General features: G+C 45.2%; 1 protein-coding gene across 1 annotated transcript in view; it reads right to left on the bottom strand.

The window, feature by feature from the left end:
* CACNA2D4 (calcium voltage-gated channel auxiliary subunit alpha2delta 4) overlaps positions 1 to 16,689 on the bottom strand; it is a 166,579-nt gene that overhangs the window by 92,419 nt on the left and 57,471 nt on the right. The window contains exons 20-25 of the mRNA XM_073335235.2: positions 7,153 to 7,214; positions 6,794 to 6,861; positions 6,569 to 6,614; positions 5,114 to 5,211; positions 2,323 to 2,416; positions 832 to 931 (exon numbers count right to left, since the gene is read on the bottom strand). Coding sequence (XP_073191336.1) covers positions 832 to 931; positions 2,323 to 2,416; positions 5,114 to 5,211; positions 6,569 to 6,614; positions 6,794 to 6,861; positions 7,153 to 7,214 — 468 coding nt within the window. The remainder of the gene's footprint in view (positions 1 to 831; positions 932 to 2,322; positions 2,417 to 5,113; positions 5,212 to 6,568; positions 6,615 to 6,793; positions 6,862 to 7,152; positions 7,215 to 16,689) is intronic.

The raw sequence follows: 16,689 nt of genomic DNA, 5'->3' as shown, positions 1-16,689 counted from the left end.
AGCTCATTTGTGCAGGAAATGGAACCTTCTCAGGGGCTGGTCCCAGACTGTGGAAGAAACTCCCACAGGAATGAAGGCCCATCACAAACTTCACCACCTTCTGCTCCAAGTGCAGGGCACACTTCTTCAGCCTACTTTCTAACAGGAACTCAAAGCAGCTGAATAACTCTAAAATAACTCTAACCAAAATCCTACCAAGCCAAAACACTCCACTGCACACACAATTCTCCCTCTAGGGAGAGGATGAGAGAGAGACTGTGACTACATGTGACAGATGTTAGTCACATTGCATAATGCACCCCCGGAACATGTTCAGATACTATGATGATGAGGGCAGTATAAGAGTCTGTATAGGATAGAATATCCAGCAATTGAGACTGCAAGGGGAATTGAGATAGGCAGAATATTACTAGCCAAGTTGGAACGTGGCCCAAAAGCGAAAGCGAAAGATACCCCTCCACATACTCTCATAAAAAGTGTCACTGGAAATCTTCTGGCTGTAATGTCTTGGCGACACCCCTTCTATTTCCTGACCAGGACTTCGGAACAAGCAAAGAAAAGATTATGTCTCTCAGAAAAATTAGCCTACATTTTACATTGAAACCAGTGCATTCTGGGACAGGTTTTTGCCATATAACAAACAGAACAAGCACAAAACAGTGCCCCACCCTATCCTTTATGACACATCAGACAGTTCCATTCCACTAACCCCTGGTTGCTTCCCATTCTGCTCTTTGTAACCCTGGATACTGTTGAAGGCACAGTGGCAATTTCATGCTGCTCCTTCACAGAGACTAGAAGAAACTCCTCAGTGAAGTTTCATTTTAGGACTTGCCTGTTCGAGAGTTTCTCAGATCCCACATACAGGAGGCTCCTCATGAGGCCAGCTCGAGTGCCCAGAAATGCCATCTCGACCCCCTGCTCAGTCTCACTGTGGGACAGAGAGAGAGACCCACAGGGGCAGAATTAGTTCTCAGAGCTAAAACTAAGCCTGCCATGTAGTAAGGACCTTCAGAGTGGAGATTCAGAGGGCAACACATTGGAGCGGGAGGTTTCTTAAGCATTTAGGACCAAATTCACCTGTGATATAATGCCACTGCCTTCAGTGGGGTTACACCAGAACTGATACATTTGAAAATCTGAGCGGGAATTAGGATTATTATGATTTTACTATTCATTCTCACAGTCACACTTGTGTGATTTGTTCATTTTGTCCCTTTACAGAGAGAACTTAAAGTCCTCTACTACTGACCGCCCAGCTGCAGGCTGTTTACATATGGAATTGGGGAGACAGATGGGTTACTCAGAAAGAATGGGTGTGCCCCCTGGGCTGAACCCAACCTCTGTCTGGGACAGGGAGATTAAGGGATGGTGAGGGATGACGTAACTGAGTGGCTCAGGGCGACCCTGCTGGAGTTGTGGGTACCATAGACCTGACATTGTTGTGAAGAGGCTCACAGTGTAGAGGGCCAGCTGCTATGGACGGGGCAGTGTCTTTTTAAGTGAGAGGAATGTGCTGGATGATAGACTGTGTCCACACTAGGTCTTGTTGGCAAAAATTTCCTGTCATTGCTACCACTAGTTCAACTCCACCAATGGGAGTCCAAGAGCAGATAAGACAACCATGGCTGCCCATTTTTATAACACATGCTGCAAGTAGATCTGAACAACACAGTGTTAAAGTGCTAGTGGCCCTAGATGCCCAGGTGGTAGCAGCCATGGTAAAATTTTGCCTCCAAAAAAATCCCAAGTGGAGGCAAGACCCTCTAGATTTATATCCCTTCTCAGTCCTGGCAGCAGCAGTCCAAGCTTCCATCTGTGTACCTCAACCCTGATCTGATGGCACCATCCATAAGTGTGTCAGGTAGGTCAATTTCCATGGCCCATTCAATCCTTGGCTTTAGTGTCAGTAAGAGAGCCGACTAGTGCCAGCTGGGGTAATATTTTTTGTGATACAGTAGAAGCTGGACTCAGCCCAATTCACTTTATGTAGTTCAAGGAACGGTTGTCACATGGTAACAAAGTTTAGTCACTACTGTCCTTGGGTGAGATTTGAACTCATAACTTTGAAGTGTAAGTTTCTGTATCTATTACCAATACCTCAAAAGTGAGATTCTTCCTCCTTGGAAGGAGGTTTCTGTTTCTGTGGTCAGCTTAGTGCGATGTAAGGATCTATTATGGGCTCTATGGGACAAAGGGAATCAAGCTGCTCCTTCAACTTTGCCACAGAGCTTCCACCAGGGAATCAGGAGACCCTGTCCAAACTCCCAAGAAGACCATGGGATCTGAATTAATTTCAGCTGTATTTTCACATATGCTTACTCAGACATATTGAGGGCTAAGGCTGTCCAATAGGCCTCCATTGGCGCAGTTACCACAGCATCAAACAGCACCTCCTGGACCAAGTCCTCATCACCTGAGCAAAAAACCCAAACATGATGAGGCGTGAGAATGGCGTCATCCCTCTGCCTCCTAGATATCCTTTAGAGCAGCAATGTTACTGACCTACCTTGTGGTCTAGTGGGTTGAACAACAGTGAATAAAAAGAAGACCCCACTTGCATCTGCTGACCATCCCGGGGTGCCTCACCTCTGGCTGAGAGGACAGCATGGCAACTCTCACCAGGGTGTGACCAAGCCACTCCCACAGACTGCCTAGCAGCAGTCATGCACACAGCATTACAGTAAGGGCAGCTCACCGCCATGCTGTAGATGAGTGGCAATGACCCAGACTCTGGGGTTCCGGTGGTCACTTTCACACGGCAGTTCAGCACACTGGTTGCTCTATACACAGGGTCAGAGGTCACCCTCTGTCAGCCCAAAAGCTTGAGGGGTTGAAAGGCTGAGCAAACAAAACAGCGTCAAAAGAATTATTTATTCCCCCTCCCTTTTGGCCTTCACCCCTGAACTCACTGAACAGGCAGTCAACAACTGTGGCCTTGACTCCCTCTCCCTCAGTTCTGGGTCCCCTCTAATCAAGCTTCTGCCCACTCCACTTCACTCAAGCTGCCTTCACGAAAGTCTCGAATGATCTCTCTGTGGCCAAATCTCAGGACCTCCACGCCATTCCTGTCCACTCTGACCTCTCTGCTTTTGACAGTGGATCACACCCTCCTTCTTGAAATTTGAAATCTTGTCCGCACCAGGCTTCAGGGATGCTGTCCTCTCCTAGTTTTCCTACTCTTTGGCTGTTCCTCTAGGCTTTTTCTAGATGTGGATGTAAAGATGTGTTGTTGGAAGGAGTTTGCTAATACTTGCTAAACAGTTGTAAAATCTGGTGTGGACAAGGCAGCTGAGCCTAAGCTTTAACTTGACCTGCTTGGCACATATTAAAATCTACACTGGTTTATCCACACTAGACTTTTGGAGTGTGTTACCTAACACCATCTAACAACACACCATTAAATCCTAGTCTAGACAAAGCCTCTGTGCCCTATGTTAAGTGGGTGGTCCTCCTCCATTCTCCTGGAAGATCCCACAGGGCTCCATTCTTAGCCCCTTTTTCTTCTCACTCTAAAGCTTTACTTTGGGAGATCTCATCTACCTTAGATAGCTTCCTCACCATCTTCATGCCATTGACTTGCAAATATTCTTCCTCAGTCCTGACTTCTGTCCATCTACTCTGTCCCTTTTTTCAGTCTGCCTGACATCTCCTCCTGGATGCCTCACCATTAGCTTAAACCTAACATGGCCAAAACTGAGCCCCTTATCTTTCCTTAAAACTCTCCCCACTTCCCCCGGTTTCTGCTATTATTGACAAGACCCTCTTCTCCCTGTCACAGAGACCTGTAAGCTGGGGTCATCTTTGACTCCTCCCTCTCCTTTACATAACACATTCAGGTCATGTCCAAATCCAGCTGCTTCATCCTCCATTGCAAATCCAAAATCTGAACTTTTCTTTCTGTCCACACAGCTAAAACTTTCACCCAGGTCCTTATCATCTACCTCATTCGCCTCTTTGACACATCTCACTTCCTTCCAGTCCAGTCCATTCAAAACAAAGCCACTAAGACAGTCTTTCATTGACCTTTCCCATAATTCTGTGTTACACCCTCCCTTCTTCCTCTGAATCCCTCCACTGGCTCCCCTTTCCTACGTCAACAAGTTCAAACTTCTTGTCTTCACCCTTAATGCCCTTCACTACACTGCCCTTCCCTGCTTATTTGCTCTTGACTCTTATAGCATCATTCCTGCATTCTTCATGCCACCAATTATACCAGTTTTGAACAGCCATTTATCTGCATGTCCCACAAAGATCTTTGTGCTTTCTTCTATGCTACCTCTCATTCATAGAGCACCCTCTGACTTGATCAATAAGGCCACTACTCTTTCCTCCCTCACATCCCTCCTCGAGATGCACTTCTGTGCTGATATTTACAACACATCAAGCAGCTAACAATGTGCAGGTAGACCAGCAGTTGGGGATACTTGATTTAATTTAATTCAAAACCCAAAGAAAACCCAAACATACTTTCAGATGATTTGAAACTGTCAGTGCACATCAAGTAGTGCAATAGCTAACCTATGAATCCACGTGATCTTTTCATGACATTTGTCCTCCCTTGTTCATTTCTCTCCTTGGTTCATCACAACCACTTCGTCTACCCTAAAGAGCTAATGACTGAATATGAAGTAAGGCAGAGCTTGCCTTTTATCTTGTGTTTGAGGGAAGGTCAAACACAATGGTACCCCAGCTCTGAATAGGGCCTTTGGGATCTACCACAATACAAATAATGTTATTACTATTGTTTTAGGACTACACAGCTCTGAACTACACACAGGCACTCTTTCTTTCCTGGCTCTCCGCACAGCTCTGTCAAACATGGCCTACAGCACTCCTAGCTAATACAGGCCTGGATCTCTCCTTAACAGAGACGTTCAATCAAGTTTAATTTTGTGGTAATTTGCTGGGGACAATCATTTGCTGGGGATTAGGATGTGGCCACTCAATTTATTGCCACTTGTGAAGTGAGCAAGTGTTTGAACTCAGCTCTGCAGATATAAGCATACAGCGCATGAGCTCAGTCTACCACCACTCAGCTTCCCGCAGCCCTTCTCCACCGTGGAGAGGCACAGGAGAGCTCCAGTAGGTCACTTTCATTTCCAGCTCTCACATTCCAGATCGGATTCCTCTCCTGTGAGGAAGCGGATCATGGCCTCCAGCTGGCTGAGCTTCCGGTGATCTGGATCAATATCGGTGATGCAGTAAATCCTGGCGGCAAGGAAAGAAACACAGAAAATCATTTTCAAGCAAACACACAAGGAAAATAGAGATCTGGAAAAAAATATTGTAACAAATCCTTGGCCACCTAGGAATTTCAGTTGTCACTATGCTGCACTCCATGGGTGCTCAGAACTTATCAACAACAGCATGGATCAAACTCAGCTCCTCCTGTTAAAAACAGCACAGGATGATACCACTTGCACTAAAGAAGCATCTTCGTTAGCAGCATAGTTCCTCTGACACACAGCAGAGCAGTTCTAATTTCACCTAGCAAAGGGCAATGGTAACATATACACTAGCCTGCTTATAACAATATTCAGTATGATGGAGAAACCTGGAAAGCAGCAATGCCAAAGAAGACAGATAACTAGACAGTGAACAAGCTTGCAATGTGATATGGTGGCAAGATAAACCAATGGGCTGCATATGCAGAGGCATCAGGATGCAGAGGTGGGAGGTGATCAGTTCTCTGTATTTCACAAGAGACCAGCCATCTAATATTGCTTTCAGTTCTGGCCACTTCTATGTCAGATTGGAGGGGTATAAAGAAAAATCACAAATTATTAAGGAACTTGAAGGAATGGTTTATGAGGCAAGACTAAAAGAAGTGACTATATAAAGCTGGTGAACAGATGACTTAAGTATATATGTTAACTGTGCATGAAACTGAAGGAGGAAGAGATGCTGTTCAAGGCGGTTTGAGGGGTTTTAACTAGGGTATAATAAATTAGGTTTTTTTGCAGTGCTTCTTGTAAATAATTGCTTTAGTTTTGATCCATTTGAGGTTCACATGCCCAAGTTTAATGCTGAGTTTCAGGTACACACAAATCCCAAATCTCAAAGCAAAAGTTGAAAATGCCAAGCTTCATTTTGTTTCATGGCCAAACCAAGCAAAAGCACAAATTTTGCATGATATGATTTTGCATTAATAAAGTCAACTCCAGGTTCACTAGAAACCACATCCAGGCTCATTTAAAAGGCATGGGAACCAAGCTGATTTCTCACTGAGAGTAATCTGACCTTGCAACAAAATCCCACCTCACTAAGTTTTGTGTGATTTATGGTTTGTTGCACAGTTCTAGGCAGGAATAGGATGAGATTGTGCAAAGGAGAATTTAGGGAGTATATCAGGATATCTTTCTGGACAGTGAGATGGGTCAGACTGTAGAATAATCTGCCAAAGAAAGTGATGGAAGTCTCAGGAGCTTGCACCAAACTCTGGCACCATCAGTTACTTCAGAATAACATTGCTTTTCCTCAAAGCCAGGAGGGTGGGAGAGCAGAGCAAACTCTGCCAGTGATCTTAACACAAAGCTCCATCATTAATAGGATACCATCTACTTACCATTCATTAGCTAAGGTCAAGTCTGGCTGCAGCAGGTCATGTAAGCCTGAAACAAGAAAGCAACCAATAAGTCTATTGATCAATCAATGAACCAAACGCACAGAAAGGCTGAGAGGGTGAGGTGGGGGACAGAGAAGAGAGGGAGGCACAAGCTCATCCCTGGGATGCCAACAAAGTTCAGCATCCTTGCCCTCTACAGAGATGTGGCTTTTCAGGTTAACCTACCTTCTTCCACTGAAGTGTTCCCCAGCAGGATGTATTCCCCATGCCCACGGGAGAGGACGACACCCAGGCTGCAGGCAGGGGGAAAACAGAGGGTTTGTCAACAAGGTCACGTGCAATCCCCAGATGTTTACATCTGACACTGCCCTCCCTGAGAAGTGAGCTATGATCCCCAATGCCATCAGCTCTCTCCTCTCTTATTTACAAAAGAACATCCCCAAGCGAGCAGTAAGAGTATCTGAACTCCAATACAAGGGAGCAAGGAACCCCTCTGTCATAGCCAATATCATGAGAAGGAGGGACCAAATAGCCACGCCCCCACCCCGAGAGGTACATCCCTGAGTTGATACACACTAGCTCACCTGAAAGGCGTGCTACTGATGTCAGTGAAGAAATAATCATTAGTGAGAAAGAGAACCCGTTTCTGGAACAAATAAAAAAAAAGGGGGAAAATAAACTTTTTGAAAAACAAACCCTACAGTGGGAGAAGGGATACACCATCTACTGCACCACAGCGACAACAGTGATTTGGCTACACGACCCCCAAAGACAAACCAAAGCATCTGGTTAACTCCAGTAACATCCAACCCCCCAGGCTGGGTCTGAGGCCATGATGCAGTGCGCAATGTTCAGCAAGTCATGGTTTTCAGAGATCCACTCACTCAGCCATTCAATTTCCTCGCAGGGCCAGTAAAACCCCTTAACTCTGGGATTACAAGCCAGAGAGCAGAAAGTGGAAGGAAGCTGCCCTCCCTCTCACTGTATTAGCTGTACGCGCACTGCATAACCAGATTGCCGGGTCCTGCTGGTCTTTCTTTGCACAGGGCCCTGCAAGGCCCCAGACTGACCCTGACCCCCACTGCAGGCTACAATTCATTACCTTCACCAGCTTCCCTGGTTCCCTTTCTTACACTGTGGCTGAAGATTCAGAGAGGCAGATGAGGAGGACTGGAGGGTGGGAGGGAATGTATTTGGAAGAGCCAGAACAGGGGCTACAAACTGATTACAGTTGGTTGGAAAACAGAATTCCCATCTTGTGGGACATGCTGCTGATTTTCATATTTATTTTCATCCTGAATCAGGACAAAAAAGTCAGACTATCAAATATTTTCACGGAATGAAGAGTTATAAAAATATTTCAATTTGGAAACATCAAAATGAAAGGACAACATTTTCAATCAAAACAAAATGTCATTTCGAACCAAAACATTTAGTTTCAAACTGAAAAATTTCATTTCAAATTAACATTTCCACTTAAAGAAACATTTTAATTCAAAATGTTTCATTTCATTTTGAAATGTTGCTTTGGAAAAATGATTTTTAAAAAGTGTCAAAATTGATATTTTCCGTTTGAAAGTGTCAGTTTCAATGGAATTTAGCAGGACTGGCATAAGTGCTTCCTCTTTGAGGCTGCTGCAGTAAAAAACATTTCTTGGAGTGTTTCCTTTCTAGATTGGAAGTGCAGTGATGTGACTCCTTGCTAGAACCAGGGCAAGAGATGAGGGGGTGGGTGAATCTGAGTGTGAGAGAGACACTGTAGCAGTGGTTCTCAAACTTTTTGTATTCGCGACCCCTTTCAGATAGCAAGCCTGAGTGAGACCCCCCTCTTATTAATTAAAACACATTTTTTATATTTAATACTATTTTTAAATGCTAAATTTATAACCCTATTGTTTAAAATTAATTTACCTTTTCTCACTGCTTTTAAACTAAGACTAAAACACATTTTTTATCAAATTATTGTTATAAGCAAAAAAGTTATTTTTTCAAAATAGTTTAATACTGTTTAATAATGGGGGAAGAGTAATGCAAAGAAACTTTGCCAATATCATTTTTCACAGCAGACTTAGCACCCCCACAGCCACCCTTACTTCTGCACTGCTGCTGGCAGTGGCGCTGCCTTCAGAGCTGGGCGGCCAGAGAGTGGCAGCTGCTGGCTGGGCACCCATTTCTGAAGGCAGTGCCGCTGCCAGCAGCAGCGCAGAACAGTAGAAGTAAGAGTGGCAATGCTATACCATGCCACCCTTACTTCTGCATAACATTTGACCTTTGCACTGGGAAGGGTAGCTATGGGGGAGCTAAGGCAATTTTTTTTGAGGGGCTATAGCACCCCACAATTCTGCCCCCCCCAAGCCATCCCTGCCTGTATGGCTGAGTGTTAAATTATAAATTTCTTTTTTTTTGCCGATCTCAGTATTCTGATTGATCTGTGGTTTAATGCAGCTCTTCAGCTGCTGAACAATCAAGCCCTCTAATGGTGTCTCAGTCCCACTTTTTAGCCTCAAGACAACAAACCTGCGTTTGTTATCTACAATCCCCAGAGTCCAATTCCTTTAAAGTGGTGATAATACAATTAAATATTTTGTTTAGGAACAAGGATCGCTGCATTATACATTTACAATACTTTTTGAAGTAAATACATTACATTGCGATGGAAAGGTGTACACAATTTTCTAAAACACTAGATTGAAATTATATATTTTATAGAGGTTGCTGCTCTCTGTTTTGTGCATGTACTCGCAACCCCCAAGTAATAACCTTGTGACCCCTTGCGGGGTCACAACCCCCAGTTCGAGAACCCCTGAACTATGGAGAACACCTGAATATACCATATACCAGTGAGAAGGCAGGCCCACTGCAAACGGCTCTAAGATTGTTTTAAATAATACTGGAGGTTGAGCAGCGTACACAGGATCTGCCAGTGTCAGCCTGCACTGTGTCCTGAGTTTGTGTACTCAGCAGGTGGGTTAGCATGAAAACAGATGCAGAGGTGACACATGGGGTGGCATGTGGCTTCACGTGACAACCCTCCTCTCCTCCCCAGATTTGCTCCTTGGCTTGTACTGAGCATGCTCACACAGATTGAGCATGTTCAGGAACACTGCTGAAGCCGACTGCCCTCACTCTGCACCTCCACTATCAATGGCCGGCTCTGCAATGGAACTGGTGTGTGTGTGTGTGTAAAAAATCCATCTGGCACTAGCAGTCAAAGGGACTTGAGGCAAAGCCATCTACACTGCACACAGACAGCTCCCTGGTGTGGGAGATTTGTCAACTGTCTGACAGCTGAGCATTGGCCAAAGAAAAGTGCTCCAATCACTTCAGTAAATGATAAAATGTGGCCAGTCCAGAAACCCAGCCTTGGGCTGCCACACAGAGGTTCAGAAATTTGGGTCCCCCACCCTGAAGCTTGAGTGGATACAGAAAACCTCTCTCTCAGAACAACCTTGTTTGCCCTGTGGCTACCACTCTTTAAGCACTGAGATGATGGCTAAAGATAGTGGGTTTGTGTTGTTCTTGGTGGTGAAGAACTTTCCTCTCTTCTGGCCTTGATTCCCACTCTCACTTTGTGTGTGGCCCTGGCTCCTTCTCTCTCCTCATCCTTCTTCAGCTCAGTGCTGCATTTCACCCTGTCACCCAGTTGCCTCCTTCTCAATGCCCTGGCACAGGGTATTGGCATATTGGGCATGTCCTTGCTCTTTTGGTTTAACTCCTATCTTTACAGTCAATGCAATCAATAGAGGCTTCTCTGCCACTAGACCTCTTTAAGGAGTGTCCTTAAATCCCTTCTCTATCTCATCCCTTGGCAATTCCCTTCTAAATTCACTTTGAAATTAGGCAAATACAGACTGGCAATAAGGCATACATTTTTAACAGTGAGGGTAATTAACTATTAGAACAAAGTACCAAGGGTTGTGGTATATTTTCCATGATTGGCAATTTTTAAAATGAAGATGGGATTTTTTTCCTAGAAGATCTGCTCTAGGAATTATTTTGGAGAAGTTCTATGACCTGTGTTATACATGAGATCAGACTAGATGATCACAATGGTCCCATCTGGCCTTGGAAACTAGGAATTAAGTGTGGGGGTCACTTCTATGCCAAAGACACCACAATCTATATTCCCTTCACTCAGCCCTTTCCACCTGCCTCATTCTTATCAACCCTAAGCTCTGCCACAAATCCCCTCCTCTGCTTTCTGATGTCTGCTACTTGATTCTATGTGCCATCAAAGCAGCACAGCAGAACTGACAAGTAAGTTTGTCACTTTCACTTCCTGTCCAGCTCAATGCATCTTTGGAGCACTGTGAAATTGATAACTGGTCAGTTTCACTTTCTGGATAGGCTAGTAGGGCCACAGAGTAAAAGCCATCTCTTGCCAAGGCCACTTATCACTTTGTTCATCCAGGGTTCTAAATCATACCTTTCAAGGAGCAGGAAATGTCTGGATGAGAAAAAACAGAATAGCCCTCTACTGACAGATGGAACTTCATGAGGGCTGTAAGGTGTATTCTGAAGGAGCTAATAAATACCCCAGGGATTTTAAGGCTATGAAGTAGCACAATGCATCTAGAATGTGTTTTTGTAAAGAGGAAATTCCTGATTGATCACACCAAAACATTTTTTCCCCCATTTTGCTTTGTAACATTTCCTGGCAGTCCTTTCTGCCACTGCTCAGGATGCCCTGGACATCAGCTGAATAGGCCTTTTCTAATGCTGACATCCATCCAAATACTATGCCCTCATGAAAAGTGTGAGGGGGTTGTAAGTGATAAGTCCCTCCCTCATCTTGAGTTAAGGGAAATAGGAAGGAGGCCAGGCTGACAGCTGCAAAAGCATAGAGTACCAGAACTGACGGGCCCACCCCTGTGTGATCCAAATCTCTCACATCTTGTCCTGTCTGATTTTCCTCAAAATCCGTGGTAATGAAGGAGTCAGGGAAGACATACCTCACAGGTCCTGATCATTGTCTGAGGAAAGCGTCACCCCGAGAGCCTACGGTGCAACCCCCGCCCCGTCCCCCCAGAACAGAACTCTTTGCACTTGCTGTTCACACGGGATGCAAAGAGATCCTGGATCCAAGTCGCCACACCTAAAACACCATATGAAGAGTCATGTCATGCAGCTTTCCACTAGTTTTCTGTGGAGAAATATCTGCTTAGAGAGTCTGCCAGGGTGATTGGATTCCTGGAAGGTCAGTGGCGATCAGGGTAATCTACATGGGAATGTACCAATTCCAAGGTCAATGGCCTCCTCACACAGCTGTTGACATAGCAGACTGCCATAATGTTGTTTAATAATACTTGGACTGACTGGCTGCAGTTGGGCAGGAGGAATTACTCACAGGGCGGTCTGACTGCTCTTAGTTCCAAAATGCTGATATTAAGCATAGACTCCTGCAGAGATCATGTCCCTTGAGAAACCTGCCCTTCCACATTTGCTCCCCAACCTAAGAAGGATGCACCCATGGTCATAGTCTTTGTTGGAAGTGGGAGTTGAAGGTACCCACACAAACCAAGTAAGTGAGGCTAAGACCTCTTGGGGAACCATGATGAGTAAGTCAAGACTGTGCTTGCCTGGAGTGCATATAGTCCACAACCAGGCTCATAGATATCTGAGATTAATTCTTGCTAATGTGTCACATAGGTACGTGCAGCCATATGACCCAACAGAGTCAGCAGGATTGTATGGCCATTCTGGGGCTCATCTGTATTTGGTGTATGAGTTCAATGAAGAGAAAGCAGTTGCCCGGTAACATGCCCTGGAGGCCACAGTGTCCAGCTTCATCCTGATAAATTCTATCAGCTGTGTGGGTTCCAAGGAAGATTTCTCCAGGTTCACCAGAAACCCAAACTCTCATAGAGATCCAGAAGTATGGAGGTTGCTTCTCATGTTTCCTGGTAAGATCAGCCCTCTAGGAGCCAGCGGTCTAAGTAATGGTATACCATTGGCCCTTGCCAGCAGGGGTGAGCTGGCACCACTGACGGTACCTTGGTATTAGAGACACAAGATGGGGTAATATATTTTATTGGACCAACTTCTGTTGGTGACAGAAACAAGCATGTGAGACCAGTATGAAGACAACACAGCAAAGTACCTTGGTAAACACTCAGCAGCGTTGAGAGTCCAAATGAGAGAACCCTGCAAATATAGTGCTGTTGACTGGCTACAAATCTCTGGAATCTCGTTCGTGCTGGATGAACGTCCACATGAAAGCAGGCATCCTTGAAATCGAGGGCTGTGAACCAATTGCCTGATCTAGAGATGGGACAATTGATGAGTCACCATTCTGAACTTTAGGCGGCAGATAAACTTATTCCCTGAGGTCCAGAATGGATCTTCATCCTCCTGTCTTCTCAGGGACGAGAAAGTACTTTGAGTAGAACTCCTTTCCCCTTACTGCTGGAGGTACTAGTTTTACCACCCCCAGTTCAAGGAGTGTTCACATCCTACAGAAAAACCCTCTCATGAGAGAGATCTCCGAAAAAGGGCAGGGAGGTGACTGGGGAGATACGTAGCCCAAGAAGACAATCCCTAACACCCATCTGTCCACCATGATTTGAGTCCAGGAAGATAGGTAATGGGAAGTCTGCCTCCAAACGGAGGGGAATGACCAGAGGTTGACTACATCCAGTGAGACCATTGATGTGCAGCTCTCAAATGGCCTGTCAAAATTCTGGTTTCAGAGGTGATAGTGGTTGGGAAGTAAAGAGTAGTTTTCCCTGGGCACCATTCCTATGTGTTCTCTGATGCTTGCATGGCAATCCATACTGCTGCTGGTGATGAAAGACAGGTAGGGTTGGTTGTCTAAATTATGGTACGGGGTTCTCTTTTAATTACAGGTGTACAAATACTCAGTGAATTAAGTGTGGCTCAGGAGACTTTCAATGAGTGAAGAGACTCATCTGTCTTTGTGCTGAACAGCTTGTCAGATTCAAATTGGAGGCCTTCCACCACTGTTTGTACTTCCTTTGGGATTCTCAAGAAGGGAAGCCACAATGAGCATCTTATTATGACGGCCGTTGAGATGGACCTCACCGCCCTGTCTAAGTTCATCTGGAGGGCTGATCTCATCACTTCCTTTCCCTTAACAGTCAGGGCCTGGAGCCGGTCTCTAACTTCCTAGGGCATTTTATTGGCAAAGCCAGCTAGCTTACCATAGATGGTAAAATCATAATTGACCATCAACATTTGGCAGTTTGAGATTTGAAACTGCAGGGAGGTCAAAGAGTGTATCTTTCTTCCAAAGAGGTTGAGCCTCTTTGCTTCTTTCTCAAGTGGTGTAAACCTGGCCTGTGTGTCTGCTATTCTCAGTGACTGCAGACACTACCAATGAATTGGGAGGTGGGTAAGAGGATAGGTACTCCAACCCTTTTGCAGGTATGAAATCTCTTATTTATCCTGCTTGGATACTGGTGGTACCATGGAAGATGAGGGCCAAAGTATCTTGGCAGGTTCAAGGATAAGCTTGTTTATTGGAAGAGCCACTCTACTCAGAGCCAAGCTATGACGGATTTCCAGCAGTGTCTGTGGGGTTTTCATGGGCCTCTTCCTGAGAGATTTGAAATAACTTTGCCATTCTTTTAAAGGAAGTCCAGGAAGACCTTAGGGTAACAGGACACAGTGGGGAAACTGGAATAACTGTCTTGTCTGGGGAAGAGGAGGACAAGGTCACTGGCATGGTATCCTCCTATTCTGTTGATCCTCTTCCTCCTGTTGCTTTAATTACACTTCTCGAGGAGGCTGAAGATGCTCTTCCTCTTCTTTGGGAGCTCTGAATCTCCTTAGGTCCCTTGTGCCATGAGGTATGTTCATTGGGGGGTAGTCTCATGGGTCTTCTGGTCCCAAATACTGCCACTGTGAGGTATCATACCCCCTCAGTGCAGGGCCCCAGTGGGAGTAGGGTGAGTACTCTCTCAGATGGGAGGAGAGAGTTACGCTGGAGACTCCCAATGTCCTGTCTGGGCTCAGTTCCCTCAAGGCATAGTCCAGGTGGGTCTGTCCTAGTCCTCTTCAGACTTTGAGGATTCAGATCCAGATGGAAAGCCCTCGGTACCAGAGGTGCTCTTTGATGGTATGGGCAACAGTCTGGCTCAACCCCTGCTCGAGAATGGGCATGCAAAGGGGTACTGCAGGGAGATCGGTACTAGCTGAAGGAATGGTGCGGGGCACTGGGGTTTGGCATGCAGTGGTGAGTCCTGTTCCAGGAGCACAAGAGGTCACCTGGAGCTGAGAAACAAGCCAGAGTTGAGGGAGTCGCTTCCATAACTGGAGCTGCTGATACACTGGCTCTGGCACTACAGATGAGGGTTTCTGTGCCAAGGAAGCCGCACTAGGACCAAAGGGTGCTGATGTGTTGCCCTTTGAAAAAATCCCAGTACTGGATGGTCCCATTCTGGAGCAGGTAGCTACTGATGACTTGATATGGAATGGGAACTCCTCTCTCTTTTTAGAGGACTTGGATGGGGAACCTTCCCTATAGTTCTTATGGGAGCGCTTATGTCTCCCTTCCCCCTTCTTCCCTGGTTCTGCTCTCCAGAGTTTCTTGAAGCCAGAGGGAGTGTGAAAGTCTTGGAGCTGCCCAGGACTGAAGAGGAGGAGTCACTCTTTTCTTCTTCAGAATTATATTCAGGGGGTCTCCCTGGACAGAGGTTGTTCCTGCCTTCGTGGACTGTAACATGAGGAACTCTTGGAGTCAGAACTCCCTGGACGGCTTAGATCGACTCAGGAAAGACCTACAGATACTGCACCTGGAAGTGATATGCGCTTCCCTCAGGCAGTACAGACAGGTATCATGGTAGTCCATGATGGCACCTGATGCAGCTTTTAAAGCTGGGGATCCTCAACATAGTCTCCTGAAACCGAGGAGAACTGGGGTTGAGGCGGGTACAGCGAAACACTCATTGACTGGGGGGGGGGTGGTCCAAAATGTAGGGAACCAAACCCCTAAAACTATTTCTAATTAAGAACTAACTCTAAAAATTCTTAACACTATTTACAGAGAGAAGCTGAAAAAGTCAGCATGAACACAGAACCTCTGTCCTAAACCACAAGCAGTAGGAAGGAACTAAGTGGTAGGGGACCTTTCATTCCTTCAGTGTGGAGCACAAGATGAGCAAGGATGCATGCGTGGACCAGAAGGATGCTTCTAGGGAAAATTTCTGGTTCTGGGTTCATGGAACACATGTGTAACCTGAAGTGCATTACACAGAGGGGAAATTACTTGAAGAACCAGGGATTAGAAGTGGGTGAGGGGTGAAACAGTGGTAACAAAATAAAAAAAGGGAAGGGAGAAATATAAAATATGGGGATGGTGAATTAACAGAGAAAAACTGGGGGGGGGGAAGCAGAATGGGATGAGAAAAATATGGGAAAAAGAAGGGGAAAATTGAGAAAGAACATGGGGGGGGAAAGAATTGGAATTGAGAAAATATAGAAAGGGGATGGAAAAAAGCAAATAAGGAAAATGTCAGATGGGAACAATAAAAACAAGGGAAAAAGGAGGCAAATGGAGAAACTTGTAAGCATTTGTGACGTTCTTAAAAATGCTGAAATAAAGAAGATTCCTTTGGATGTCTCTGAGAAAATGATATTGTGAGTCTGCAGTACTACAATAAACTAAGAGGCTGCTGACCCCTGCCTGAGAGGATAATGGAATCATGAGCAATAAGCAGCATGGGCTTCTAAAGAATAGAGCTCACCAGACAAACAAGATTGGATTTTTCTGACAGAATAAAGTTAATAGATGAAGGGAATAAAGTGCATACAATATATTTGGATTTACATAAAGCATTTGCTCCAGTGCCTCATGAAATTTTACTCCCCCAAAATTAATTAATATTGGCTTAGATAGAATCTTTTTCCTGTGGATTGAAAACTGACTGAAACACTGTAAATGAAAAGTAATGGTAAACAATAGCATATCAGGTGGTGGGAAGTGGAGAATAGCAAGGATGTGTCTTAGGGACCATCTTCACTAACATTTTAGAAAATGGTCTGGAAGTGGGAGGGAGAAAAATAATGAGAAATACAGCCACACAATGGGAGGGAGAAAGTGAGGAGACAGTAATGCTGAAAGAAACGTAAGCATGAGACTAATGGCAGCTAATTAGAGAGGA

The sequence above is a fragment of the Lepidochelys kempii genome, chromosome 1 (genome assembly GCF_965140285.1).
Source record: "Lepidochelys kempii isolate rLepKem1 chromosome 1, rLepKem1.hap1, whole genome shotgun sequence".
Lineage (NCBI taxonomy): Eukaryota > Metazoa > Chordata > Testudines > Cheloniidae > Lepidochelys > Lepidochelys kempii.
The sequence above is the reverse complement of the archived record's forward strand: the minus strand, read 5'-3'. Positions and strand labels throughout refer to the sequence as shown.